The sequence below is a fragment of the Grus americana genome, chromosome 13 (genome assembly GCF_028858705.1).
Source record: "Grus americana isolate bGruAme1 chromosome 13, bGruAme1.mat, whole genome shotgun sequence".
Taxonomy (NCBI): Eukaryota; Metazoa; Chordata; class Aves; order Gruiformes; family Gruidae; genus Grus; species Grus americana.
Genome location: NC_072864.1, coordinates 4,988,117 through 5,002,798, shown reverse-complemented (window position 1 = coordinate 5,002,798; position 14,682 = coordinate 4,988,117). Strand labels below are relative to the sequence as shown.

The following is a 14,682-nucleotide window of genomic DNA, read 5'->3' as shown; positions in this document are numbered from 1 at the left end:
TGTTTAAGAAAGAGCAGGAACAAGCCACTCTCATATGATCTTTCCCCTGAGTGCTTTTCCAGCTTCCAACTATTTGCAGCTCAGGGGATTTCCTGATCTGATGTTGTTAACCACAGCATAAGGAAAAAAGGTATTGTGGAGCTGACTGTGGCTTCTTTGATCTACTGGCTTGTCTGTGCTGGGTTCAGCTTAAAGTAGAACATGCCCCAAGCTGCTCTAATATATGCCCGTTGATTGCAGCTCCCAGGAGACCGACGACCTGCTGTATGGTATGCACAAGAATATGCAGTGCTAGTTTTTATCAAGCATGGCCAGTAGGATTTCTTAGATTTACCAAAGTCCTACTTAAATTTAAAACATAGGAAAAAATAGGGAATTAAATACCTGGATGTGGGTCATTCCCACAGCATTCCTTTCCTCCAAGTTAAGTGCTTTCTTCCTGCATCAACGAAAGCAAATTTCCAACCCACGCTGTATCACACGAGCAGCTGCAAGGGACCTCAGTACCAGAGCTATGTGAAGCCTCAGAGCTCCAGAATGACCCACTGCAATCTGTTTTTACCTCCTCTGAGAGTCCCAATCAGCAAAAAGCAGGTAATTTTATGGTCACAACCTGACCAAGGCAAGATAATATGAGAATATTTTGCTCTAGTGCTAGAGGATCCAATTCCATCAATTCAAAAGAAATTATTTGTTTCACTTCAAGGCTGAGATTAGTAAAACATTCTAGACTGCCTCCTTCTTGGAGTACTGCATGCATTAAAAACTAAGCCCGAGAGAGATATTATGGCTGAGCAGAAGGTAAGGTAACCTTCTAGAATCCCAAGGGAGAAAGCAAAAGGAAGAGGTTTTTCCTCATATTTACAAAGGCTTAATGAATTTTACATAAGATAGATACAAAATTGAAGACAAACAACAAAATACAAAGAGATCTCAGGATACATGATGAACCAAGAATTCATGCATAATATACAATATTTCAAAGACATGTAAAGAAGCAGTGCAAGAATCAGATGGTTTTGGTGTATGCAGAGTAGTTTGTTTGAGAGGTATTCCTCCTGAAGGAGCAGGAACTTGAAGATGCATCAGGCACAATGCACCTTCCGGATGCAGGAGGGCAGAAAGGATCCTGTAGTTTAGATTGAGTTCTGTATGGATGTACATTTTTGAGGATCATTTTGATATGCTCACTAATAATTGTCTCTAGAAATACTTGCATAAATTGTTACAGTGGAATAGTCAGCTAATTTAAAGGTAATTAATGACCTATTAAAACTGAATCTAGCTGGTTTTAGCTGCTCTTTGGGATGCTGCTAGGTTAGATCTAAAGTAACTGCACAGTAGTATAGTGCTACTTCTTATCCAACCTGATCATCAGGCCTATTTAGGTTGATTAAAATACCAGGTTATTTTCAGACTTAAATAAAACAAACAAAACAGCTTTCTGGTTATTTAAAGAACATTCAATTTTCAAATGTTATTTTTTTTCCCCTGCATCACAAAGACTTTTTTTTTTTTAAGTCAGTTCTGGGTCTGCAGAGGCAAATTTCCTCTAAGGCTATATCAGACAGCTTTGTCACAAATGGTTCGATAGGTATAGAAAATTCTATGAGAAAGGGAAATCCAGAAAATTTCCCAATGTAATTCCTACTTTTCCAAACTGAGAAAACTTACCATTGGAGAGAATATCATTATTTTGAGTTGGGAAATCTGCCAATGATGAGGAGATGTATCCTAAAATCAATTTTTGAAGCCAAACATGTAAGACTAATCATTTTATTTCCATGCTTAACAGGTGCTGATACCAGAGGGAAAATACTAAATAGCGTATGACACCCTTGAGAAGCATGTAAGATATTTATCTGCCTAAAAGCCATGACAGTTGCATAAAGAAAAGGTTGTGAATATAAATGGGGAAGAAAGAGTTTAAGGATGGAGGGTGAAATCTTGATGCAGCAGAAATCTATGGCATTTTGAGTTCAGTGGGGCAAGGATATTCCTTAGCTCATCCTAAGCTTTGCCCCCGTTACAGAGCTCAGGCTGTTCTTCCAGGTCAGGTTGTAAATGTACCTTTTCATTTTATAAGGGAAGTTTTGCTCAGGTCTCTTTTCCTACAACCGTGTCTTCCTGCTAGAGCAGCTATTAGGACATACCCCCCTAGTATCTGACCCCATTTTTAACCCAAGACAGTTTGGTTACTGCCATGCCCGGGGCAGATACAATTCTGATTCTGACTGAGGGGCTTTGCAACCATGTCTTTATGATAACGGTATGTGAAATACAGAGCTGCACTGGCCAGTGCAAACACAGTAGCTGAAAATAGCACTAAACAGAGCAGTGCACCACTCTCTTAACACATACAGTGCAAGCGGCTATGCCCAAAGTCAGGAGGTTTAACATCTCTGGGCCTATGTGTCAGCCGAAGTCCTGTGCACCGAAATATTCAAAGACTGACACATTCTCCCTCTCTCTCTCAACTATTTTGTTCCCCCTAAAATATACTTATGCATCTGCTGTTCCTCTGTGAAAAGATGAAAGATTAAGCTGGCTTCTGGCTGGATAAGAATGGTGAAATGTGCTACCCATAAGTAAGCTGTATATTCATGGTAGAATATTTTAAATGACCCTTATATCATAAGAAGGGATTTTAAAAAAAATCCATAACTGTGGGAATTAAGAGCATATCTCTCACATTTGAATTTCCTCGCTGATAGTTGGTTGGGCTTTAGAAACTGTCACACAATAAAGCCATTAAAATTCTGTGGTTAATTTATTCCTGCAGTATTAACTTTCCCATAACTCATGATGAATATCTTGAGTTTGGATATGTCTTAGAAGAACCTCTGACAGTGATAACTTGCTTTTTCTCCCATTTCCTGTGGAAATGTTATTTTTTTAATTTATAAAAAAGTAACTTTTCTAAGAAACTTGCACAGTGAATTTTTAAATAATGGCTTTGACTTTGTATAGTTGCTACCAAAATAGGGAATGATAAGTTCTTTTGTGCATTTATTTGATTAATTATTCTGATTTGTATTTCTGGGCAGAATTCAGTATAACAGAGTCTTGGAAAATACAGATCCCATTGCCAAAACAAATTTTCTCACTCCTACATCCATTCATTTCCTAGACAATAGGTGAGGTCAGAAGGGAAACAAGGAGTCATTCCCTTAATATGGGCAAACCACTAATGAGCTATGATGCATCATATTCTGCTCCAAGGGAGCTATAATTGCTTCCAGAACACCTGTATTTAGGCCAGATACAATCATATCTATGGAGGGAGGGCAACGGAATTGTGGTGTTAAAATGAGGAGGGAGAAGCACATGTGGGGAACAGAAACAGATTTCCCAGCCAATGAAGACTTTTTAAATTAAACTGCATTTCAGCTTTGGTTTTGCACAATAACAGAGGAAGCTCCCAGGTCCCCCAGGAAGGCTGACTGGTTCTTTCAATAGACGGAAGAGCCAGTGCCTAAGGCATTTAGCAAGCAGTCCAATTTTTAGCTCTGTGTTTGACCACCTTTATGATCTTAATCAGGTCCCTTTGCATCCTGTGCCTCAGTTTTCCTTCTTCTGTAACATTGCAGGAATATTTTGCTAAATCCCTGTGCTTTGGGGAGGATAAATATGCTAATGTGTGTGAGGTAACTTTGTCTTACTGAAAAGTGGGTAAATAGAGGGCCATAATTCAACTACCTGCCCATGGGTATGGGCGTAGGATTACAAGTGATTGAATTACTGTGGACTACCACTACATCAAAGTGCCTGGGAGCTTTGCAGCCGGGGCAACCTCAGCTGCTATGGTTCAGCTGATAGGCACATGTCCATAACAGATACATAAAATAACTGCCACAACTCCAGAAAACAGAGTTAGATGCTGAAGATCCACTAAAGAGCAGGAGTTCCTGGCCCATTGGGAAAAGGGGATAGAAATAAACTTGCTTCTATGAAGCAGATGCTGTGTAGCACCCCACCCACCACATACCTAAGGCTCTTCTCACTCCTTCCCCAGCTTAGTTCACATAAAGGGTGAATTAAGGAAGAGCTTGCTTCTGGTTCAAGTATGGATTAGAAGACTAGATGTACAGCATTGCAAATTGTCACTCTAGAATGCTTTACAATAGGTCAATTTTAAAAGTTGAACATACATTTTGTTTATGCTTAAAGGGCTCAGGGATGCAAAACCAAAAAGTAATAGGGTTTTTTTTTGCTTTAAAAATTGAAGAAATTGCTCCTGCAGTCATGATAAACAGGGATTATTATTATTTGGAGACAAAAGGGTGTGATGGTCTCTTAAGGATTTTTCTAAAATGTAAGATTCCTGTTTGACTCACGGTTTTTTGTCCTCTTCTGACAATGAAACACACCCTATTTCTTTTCACTGAAGTATCAGTTTGTTATAGCTGCCTGTGACTTGCCTGTTAGTGAGAAAGAAAACAAACCCCATTTACTATCCTAGAGCTTGGGCTGGGATGTAGGGAAACAGTAGACAAAGCATTCAGCAGTCCCACAGGTTTTAGAGAAAGCTGTGCTAATGCCAAACTTTCTGTTGCCAATAAGCCCTAGTGTAAGAAATACTGGTAGGAGTTTGAGGTATTATGGAAGTACTGAGTTGGGTACGTAATGAAAAGCTGTGGGCTCACTTTCAAACTGCAAAATTCTTGGTGTTTTTGTGAATCTTTCTTAAAGAAACTTCAGCTGTGCTAAGACTGAGAATCCCTACCCAAACCTATTTTGGCAGAACTGCCAAGCAGAAAACCACAGTGCCTGGAAACACATTCCTTAACTCTTCATTAAATCAACTCTATTGCAGTCTTCCGAATCTCCATCCTCCAGAATAAAACATTATTGCAGCCAGTTGCTTCATTTCTTCCTCCTGGAGAACCTTAGGCAGGAAGATGTGATTTCACTCCTGCTACAGGTTCCAGCTCTAGCCAGGTACATTCACTACTACCTCTTACCTTCAGGAAGCGGTGGTGACTCTGCAGGCATAGCGGGAGGGTGATATGCCAAACCTGATGGACATAACAGGTCAGGCTCGCTTTCTGTTCTCTGGCCATTCTTGGAGTGAACCGAGTGGGATTTCAGAAAGCCCTAACCAGCACATTTTTATCTAATAACAAAGGCAATGTCAAATACACTGCAGCTAAACTTACTCTTTGAATTAATTTGCTTGACTGAATTTCTGTTCTACTACATACTTGTCCCATCTGCCCTAAAAGAAATTCAACTATGCCTGTCCTTTAGGGGTAGCTGCTGATCTGATGAGGATTGAGTTGTCTTGGACTGTGTTAGGCTCTCATATTGGGGGTGTGCCCTTTTTGTCTCTACTGTCCTAGAGACATGCCACTCAAGCTTTCACAGCCCCAGTTGCTGCCCAGTGCTAAAACCTTTTTTGAGGCTTGAAGGAGTCAGAAACTGCAGCATGGTGTAGCAGCCAGGAGTGTACAGATTGCCAGTACTACAGCAGGGGAAATGAATCCCTCTCTCTCGCATCCAGGTTTCTTATGTGACTCACTTTAATGTGAAATTAAACTTCCCTTGTTCTGATAGATTCATAGCAGCTAATCCTCAGCTTTTACAAAATAGTCAGGGCAAATCTTCCGAAGGTCAAAAGGCATTTCTGGCAGCATACAGTCACTCCCTTGTCTGCTAATGGGTCTATCTCTGACAACACCTTACATGTTACAGGCAATTAATACTGTTCATATTAGCCTCAGCTCAGCATTAGCCTCTATTGCCAGAGTATGGCATGGAGAGTGAGCTGAGGTGTCAAGTTGCCCAAGATTTTATAAGTGAAAATGATAGCATCTTGCATCTTGTGTTAGGTTTGCGTGGCAAGGTTTTGGTAGCAGGGGGGCTACAGGGGTGGCTTCTGTGAGAAGCTGCTAGAAGCTCCCCGTGTCTGACAGAGCCAATGCCAGCCGGCTCCAAGACGGGCCCGCCGCTGGCCAAGGCCAAGCCAATCAGCGCCTCTGTGATAACATATTTAAGAAGAAGAAAAAAACAGTTAGAGAGAGCTTTTGCAGCCGGAGAGAGGAGTGAGAAGATGTAAGAAACTCTGCAGACACCAAGGTCAGTGCAGAAGGAGGGGGAGGAGGAGCTCCAGGCGCCGGAGCAGAGATCCCCCTGCAGCCCATGGTGAAGGCCATGGTGAAGCAGGCTGTCCCCCTGCAGCCCATGGAGGAAGGATGAGGGGGTGTAGAGATTCCACCTGCAGCCCGTGGAGGACCCCACGCCGGAGCAGGTGGAGGCACCTGAAGGAGGCTGTGGCCCATGAGAAGCCCACGCTGGAGCAAGTTCCTGGCCAGACCTGTGGACCCGTGAAGAGGGGAGCCCACGCCAGGGCAGGTTTGCTGGCAGGACTTGTGACCTCATGGGGGACCCCACGCTGGAGCAGTTTGCTCCTGAAGGTCTGCACCCCGTGAGAGGGACTCCATGCTGGAGCAGGGGAATGATGAGAGGAGTCCTCCCCCTGAGGACGAAGAAGCAGCAGAAACAACGTGAGATGAACTGACCGTAACCCCCATTCCCTGTCCCCCTGTGCCGCTGAGAGGGGGGAAGGTTGAAGCCGGGAGTGAAGTTGAGCCTGGGAAGATGGGAGGGGTGGGGGGAGGTGTTTTAAGAGTTGATTTTATTTTCTTATTCCTCTACTCTGTTTTGCCTAGTAATAAATCAGATGAATTCCCTCTCTAAGTTCGGTCTGTTTTGCTCATGACAACAATTAGTGAGTGATCTCTCCCTGTCCTTATCTCGACCTACAAGCGCTTCGTTATACCTTTTCTCCCCTGTCTAGTGAATGAGGGGAGCGAGAGAGCGGCTCTGGTGGGCACCTGGCCTCCAGCCAGGGTCAACCCACCACACACCTAAAGACTATAGAGCAACTAGACATGTTGCATCTATCAGTTAACATAGGCTTGCATCAAGAAAAGGTCCCAGCAGGAGCTTTCTTTGCTCACAAACCAAGACCCCTCTCAGTCATTGCCTGAACTTACAATGCATTTTACATCAGCAGGCATGAGGAAAGAGAAGTACAGCTTACCCTAAAGGGAAGGCCTGAACCCTGAAGCCTCTCCTCTCACCATGCCCTAACCCTCAGGCTATTATTTGTGTTGCTGTTGCTCCATGGCCCCACAACTTCATGTTTTGTTTCTGCAGCAAAATTTCTTTAAGGGAAGGATTAGAGAGCAACCATCCTCCATCACCTGCAGCCTTCCTACCAGCCTGCTCCTCAGGGGTACTTTACAGAGTTTGAACCTCCTCCTGTCACCTAAGGCTGTGAAGGACTGAGGAACCAACTCTTAATTTCTGATTAATAACCTACCAGCTTTTCATTAGTAATCTAATTAGCAGAGAAGACGCTGCTCCTGACCCCAGAAGATACAGCCCGGCTGGGAGTCCACCTGCCAGGGGCCAAACCTGGCCCTCAGGGGCTGATTTGCAGCAGCTGCCCACCTCCCACTGCTGGAGGCCCCAGCTAAACCCAGTTAGCCCCGCTCAGCATCCAGGGCCACTCTGTGCTGGATTTTACCTCACGTGAACAAAGCCAAAAAGGCCATTTCCCAAAGACTGCCAGATCCTGCATGGGTGAGTGCTGGGGAAGGCTGCAGGTGCCCTTGTACTGGTGTGCCATGCTAGGCCTGGGCTTGGCAGCAGCCTGTGAAGGGTTAACCCCTGGGAGCTGTTAATTACCACTCCAGGAGTGGTTAATTATTCCTCCAGGGGACAAATAGGAGCAGTTGTGAGCAGAGGGCTAAGGCAAGAGGGACAGGCTGCAGCAGGAGAGATGGGCTGTGTAGAACTGGAGGTAAAAAGTTGGTGAATTAGGGTTTTTTTCTTCTTTAAATAATGCTCTTTTTCATGGTTATTAGGGGGTAGTTGCTGTTTCTGGAGGTGAAGGGCTGTGGTATGTGGCTCCCTTTGGCTGTGAAGGGCTGGGCAGGGCCCCTTGGTGAGGAGGAGGGAGGTGATGGCAGCAGGCCTAGCGCTGCTCCTTGTGCTGTGGTGGCATGGGGATGGCCCCAAACTCCTCATTGCCCTCTCTGCTTCCCTTGTGAGATGGGGGTGGCCCTTTAGCCATGCTGGATCTTGTGCAGAGATTAGCTGTTTGTATTAGCTTGAATCATGTTACTGGAAGCATTATTTTGGAGTGAATCATCTACCCCATGACTTGATTTTTTTTTTTAATTTTTTTTTTAATGAGTCCCTTTCCTGTGAAACAGGATGCAGATATGCTTTTGTTTCTCTCAGTTACCACCTACTTCTGGTTGGTCTGGTAACTCACTCAGCTGTTTTGCCCCTGTTTGTGGGGTTTAAGACACTGTCCAAATCCTGTTCAGAGGCTGTGCATACTGTGGTACAACAGGTGCCATGGGCTGCAGGCTGTGTCCTAAGAAAACCCTGTAGCCTTGTTTATAAATCTCTGAGGTGTTTCTCTTGAGGCTGGGACCCTGAAGGAACAATGGGAGATGGTCACTTGCTTATTTTTAATCATAAAGAGTGCTATTTTTTTTTTACCCTGCTAAGCTGGCTTCCTACTGGAAAAGAAAAAGGATTAAAAAGAAAGCAACCCACCTGCTTTTTTTATGTATAAATGGTGAACCTTTTGTACTTATATAGAGCATCATAATTGCTACTGGTGGCTCCTGCTGGGTTTGATTTGAATTCTGATCAGTCTCAAGTATGAATTTATCCTCATGTGTGATTAACGTACTAGAGCAGAGTTGTTGCTGCATGTGAGGGCTTAGACTTGAAGGACAGTGTTTTCCTTCAGTTTTCATCCAGTCTGTAAGTAAAGGAAGATGTGAGCAGTAGACTAGCAGCAGTTGGGGAAACTATCAAACAACATTATTCATGGCAGGAAGCTCCTGCTGATACTGAGGAACTTGGTGGTTGGCAGCTCCTTTGAATAGGTATCCCTTCCCATCTGCCTACCTGCCTTCCCCTCCCCATCTCTCTACTCATCTCTACTGGTGCAATAGCTACTGGTGGTGGGGCAGAGCAGAAAGTGGTGGCAGCTGGCTCTGCTGGATCAGAAAGCAAGGGAAAAGCATCAGTTATGAAAGCTGAGGAGACTTTTGACCCTATTGAAAATGGGAAAGGGTACTGCTAAATAACCCTGGTGACTGCAAGAAGACAAGGCAAAAAAGGACTGGACTGTTGTGATAATGGGGAGTGGCAAGAGAGGTGGAGTTGCAAATACAGATGGGAATTCATTTGAAATTGTTTGTCCATCTGCCTAGTATTACTTGCTGTGTTGCAACATAACCTTTCTAAAGAAAGTAGGTTCTTAAAGCATCAGGTCCCTTCTTCCAAACAGGAAAAGTTTTTTGTAATTGAAGGGCATGCACCTTTGAAACTTTGTCCTAGATTCAAGTTTGTAGAATTAAAAGCCAGTTCTGCCATTACCTGAGCAGTTAATAAAATCTATTGCCTTATGATGGATTTTTTCTGCAGGCTAGAATTGATCTGTCTTCATTGTGATTTGTGAGATTGAGGGGAAACACAAAATATAATCTGTATTTCTGCTGCACTGAAAAATGTCACTGTGTTCTTCTTCTAAAGCTTGGAAGTAACTAAAGCTACAGTGGTCATTTTTTTGATTTATTGAAAATAAAGCATACCTTATTAACATTTTAATAAAGAGAATCTCTTTGCAGTGGTGCTCAGGGTTGCTCTTATTTCTCTCTGTGCAATTCCATTCTTTCAAAGGGAAAATACTATTGAGATCTGTAAGGCATGATTTGTTAGACTGAAACTAAACACAGAAATACACCAAAGCAAAATGCTTTCTAAAGGTGCTGTGTTTGTGAGAGGTGCTTGCCCATTATGTGTGATGCAAAATGGGGATGTTTTGTGAAGAAATCATCCTTGTAAAGCCATTGGTTCTGGTCATCAGACTCTATCCAATGCTTTAGTGATGATGCTGCTGATCTATTTGGGAAGTTGGCTGGCTCTCAAGGCAGAGTCTCTTCTCAAAGGCTGTTTCACAGTGAAAATATGCTCAGTGCAGCCGAGTGCATGAATGAAAAAGCCTCTGGTACCTTCTAGTCTGGCAAAATGCAGCAGAAAACTCAACTTACTCTGTCCTTTCTGCTGTCCCAGGTAAGAAATGTGTGTTTTTTCCTTGCTTTCTTTCATCTTCCTTCTCTTGTGCATTTGGATTTGAAAGTATTTGTAATTCAGGTCTGATTTCTGAGTAATTATACATTGCTTGAATTACTGTTGAAAGATGCAAGATCTCTGCTATAAGCCAGTTGCTAGGAATGTAGAATCTCATAGTTCCTTGATTTACAATTACAACAAATTTGCTGTGTGATATATAGCATTTTTTTGTTTCCCTTTAGGAAGGGTGGTGGGGGAATCTTTCAAGTGTCTCGGTAGCAGCTGCAGCAGCAATATTTTCTGTCATATCAAATGCTGCAACTTTGATTTGCCTCTTTCCTCTGTGGCTTTTGCCGGGTAGTAGGCTTATAGGCAGCTCACATTATTTATTGCTTTTCTAAAAGAAAAAAAAAGAGGAGGGGGGAATATGGAGGAAAAATAAAATCAGACCTTGCAAAAGGTTCCCTTCCCCATACTCTCTTGATAGATGTGTAATACTCTGTTAGTGACTTGCTATGTAGCCTTTCTCTTATTAAATGTAATAGAACCCCCTCTGCCAGAAAGCAGAGGAAAAAACACCCAGCCTTAAAAACGCGGAGCTGCTAAAGCGCTGCTGCTGCTGTCTGTCAAAGCAGAGGGACTTGCTGGGCTTTGACTTCTCAATACCTTCTGGCTGCTCTCTTTTGCTGCTGTTACAGGGCTCACTTTTTGGAAGCTCTGGGGAGGTTTGAAAAATCCTTTGTTGCTGTCCAGCTTAAGACAAAAGAAGGAAGGATGCATTTAGGAGCTCTGTAAACTCTTGCATTTAGTGACAGTGGCACTAGCATCCTGTACGCTGAGTAGAGATAAAAGTTAATTCCTTTTTGACTTGTGATAGAGTGGTTTTGTTAACCCTTAAGGGGTTGGTAAGTTTTTAGAGCATCAAACTACTGCTTGGGACACTGAGTCTGTGCACTTGGGTTTGTGTAACTGCAATCTCCAGCAGACATTTAGTCTGTTTTTTCAAAATAGGATGATAAAGAGAAAAATGGTGAGGGATCACTGTTGCTGAGAGGAGATACGCCAAGAGTATGTAAGTAGGAAGCAATAGGGTGAACTGAATGCATATATGCTGTGGATCAAGGCTAAGATATTTGGGTCCTGGCTTAACCTGATAAGGAGTAAAAGCATTAATGTGGGTGGCTGAAGTTATGGGACAGTGGTGGACTTGTGAGCAAGCACGTAGGCATTTGGGTGGGTTCAGGATAACAATCCTGCTTTGGGGAGTGTAACAAATGAAGGCAGCTGCTTTGGGTCATAGGTATGGTGCCCGAATGCACTGGGGACAGATGAGTTTGAGCAGCCAGAGCAGCATGTGCTGGGGGTATACGCAGAGTTTCTCACCGGGCCTCCCTAACAGCTCAGGCAGAGGCTCTGTGGGCTGTGTGGGAGGGCTGGCCAGCGGGCAGCTCGCCAGCTCTGCTGAGACTGGCTGCAGCGAGTGGGCAAGCTGCTGCTCCTGGGGAGGGCTGGATGGCTCTCCGGCGGGCTGGGGATGCCCAATGGGCTCCTGGGGACAAGAAGTTGTCAAAGTGGGCTGAGATCCAGCCTGGGCAGGCAGCTGGGCTGGCAAAGATGCCAGTGGGAGGCAATGCTTGGGGGCAGAGGGGCTGGGGGGAGAGGGCATGGTCAGTGTGAGGGTAACCTGTGGATATACTGAGCTGGTGCTCCCTCACCTTATGCTTGAGACCTGTCATCTGGACTGCAGTTTGCTTGGCTTTCTCTGTGTTTTCAGTCGTCTTTTTGTCCATCTTCTTTAGCATGCTACTGAATTAATCAGCTTGAGTTTGGATTTTCTTTTTCCTTGTAGGAAAAGCAGTTTGATAGAGGAGGGCAGACTTCTAAGGCCTATTAAACCATGTTGCTGGTGGGTTTTTTGTTTTTCACATCAATGACTACTTAAAATCTGACAAGGTGCAGAACACCTGATTCTGAAAACAAGTGTGCACTTTCTTGATAACTTTCAGCAATACTTTGGAGTTCCTTCTCTTGCTGGGCTGATGAGTTCAAGTATACTGCAGGGCTGAGCTTGTGGTGCTTTAGCTTCGCTTTGTATTGAAGTGCTTAAACTGCACCCCACCTTCTTTATTAGCATATGTAGCTTTATCTGGCAATGTCTCTACCTGGTGATTTAACACATCTCCAAGTTCACTTTATAGATCATGTCTGAGAGTTAATGAATTGGGGAATGAATTAGGCTATAAGGAAGTGTATGTAAATCTGTCTTCAGGTATAAGGTGGTTGAATATTGGCAGGTTAAGGTATGAGCTGAAGGTGATAGCATACTAGGGAAGGAATAGGGATTATTGAAATGCTGTTTGGCTTTTCTCTTTGACACACCACATGCACAACTTTCATGTGACAGGAAAAGTAAACAGATGAATGTGAGAAACAACATATTAAACAAATGCAGCCATCTGGCTTTGTAGTGGTTGTAACACATTTTGGGATTTTTTCATAAGTTTTTTTTTTCCCCTCCCTTAGCAGTAGCAATAAGGCCTCATAGAATGCAACACTAGTGGAACTAGCAAAGCTCAATTTTGATAAAATGATTTCTAAGCAATAGCAATCTAGTAATGCAATACTTCCTGTGGAAGTAGAAGATAGGAATAACTTCATTTCAAAGTAATAATAGCAAAGTTTACAGTGTATAAAAAAGTTTGAGGCAATTCTTATGTTCATAAGAACATGAACTGAAAAAATTATTTTTAATTAAAAGATCATTTCTAAAACTAGTAACTTTTGTGTTTTCTTGGTCTGCATCTAATCCAACTGCATTGTGTTAAATATAAAAACATTTGCCTTTTGAGGCATTGAAAGGATGAGGAATTGCTTTTTCAGCCCATTAAATATGTTTTTAAAAGTTGTGGTAAACAGGTGGGTGATAAATGAATTTTTTCTTTTGCAAAGATTTAGTCTATGTTGCTACTGTTTGTCCTGTTTTCACCAAGAGGAAAACTGAACATTAACTGGAATAGCTGAGGAAGAGCTGTTTCATGTAATCCTTTAATTCAGGATCACCTTTAAAACTACAAAGCATATCTATAATATACAGCTTTATTGATCTGAAGCTGACAATAAAGACTAAGTGTACTCTGGTAGCTTGTGCAGTTCACTCTACAGTGTACAGTAGGCAGTAAATACATACAGATTTCTAAATCTAGCAAATCAGAGTGGTTTTTACACTTTTCTCAAAGGATATTTTCTAAGGTCTAAACACAAAATATTTATTTTAAACCAAAAGTTGTTCACAGGCTTGGGTTTTATATGTTATGTTTTTCATGCAGACAGATGAATCAACATAAAACTTGTAAGTAAAGCTTACAAGATGAAGAAAAATAACTTTTTTGATAGCTTTAACAATAACTGTCATGTTCCACTGGGTTGCAACTAAGTCAGTTGGAAAAAAGTGTAGATTTTTACAAGCTTGTCATTACAGTGAATAGAGAAAATTAGTCCTAAAATTCTTTCCCTAAATGCATAGACCATACTGCTGCATTCTTAAGCTTTTATTTTTTCAAATTTCTCCAGAAGAGGGCTCCATGCACAGCTTGAAAGTCAGCACCCATATATTAAAAAAGAAATTTATCAGCTTCAGGAAAAAAGAAAAATCTTGCTTGCACAAAGTCTGTTGATATAACATTAAAGATTGTGCTCAAATTCTGACCAAGCATTTCTATGTTGTATTTTGTTGCTCTAGCTCTTATTTAGTTTAAGACTGCTAATTATTTAAGAATTCTAGGGGAAAAGTCCTATATCTCTTGTGCTATATCAGAGTTGTGAAAATGCCTTAAAAATGTAAGAGAAACTCAATTGCCAATTATTATGTATAATTATTTGTACTGATGAGCATTTTGGGAGCAGGCTGACGTGCTTCTGACAGCTTCAGGCCATCGTTCTTGGTTACGTAGTCAGAAAGATCTTCCACTTGCATATCGCATTCAAAAGATGGTGTCTCCCAAAGCAGAGCCATTCCAGCAGTCATGCTGTGTTATTTATCAAATATTGCCTTGGAGGGAAGGTTGGCCCTGTTGAATTAGTGTGACTTTAGGCAACAGCTCTAACCTTTTAAAGATACTCTTACACAGGACCTGACTGGACTCCTTACTGCTAAACAAGGGGGATTTATTACAATAAATGAGTGGAAACTGGTCATGAAAATGTTGCTAGAGTTATGGCATTACAACTAAACCTGTTTTGTTGCGTACCACTCAAGACTCTATCTTTCAATTTAAGGTGTAGCTTGGGCAATATTTTGGGACATGGTTTCTGTTTCTAATGATCAAAAATTGAAAAAGGTTATTCTAGCACATGTAATATCTTTGTGCTGTGATCCATTGGAGGTTATTGGCTTGATTTTTAGTGATTTGTCAGCTAGGAAATAAGTATTTCTAAAAGGCATTTCAATAGGCTAGTGCAACAGTAACTATTAGAACTATGTAGATAGCAACAGTGGTGCCTGTTCAAGAAGACGTGAAGTTCTGCCTTTCACTTTCTTCCTGTTCATTGTTAGTTAAGTAGGCTCTTCCCATTCTA

General features: G+C 42.3%; 1 protein-coding gene across 2 annotated transcripts in view; it reads left to right on the top strand.

Annotated features, from left to right (window-relative positions):
• The first annotated feature begins 9,953 nt into the window (after positions 1–9,953).
• The window catches only part of CDH13 (cadherin 13), a 500,702-nt gene continuing 495,973 nt past the window's right edge, over positions 9,954–14,682 (top strand). For both annotated transcript variants that reach the window (XM_054840727.1, XM_054840726.1), the window contains exon 1: positions 9,954–10,107. In XM_054840727.1, coding sequence (XP_054696702.1) covers positions 10,063–10,107 — 45 coding nt within the window. In that variant the 5' untranslated portion in view covers positions 9,954–10,062. The remainder of the gene's footprint in view (positions 10,108–14,682) is intronic.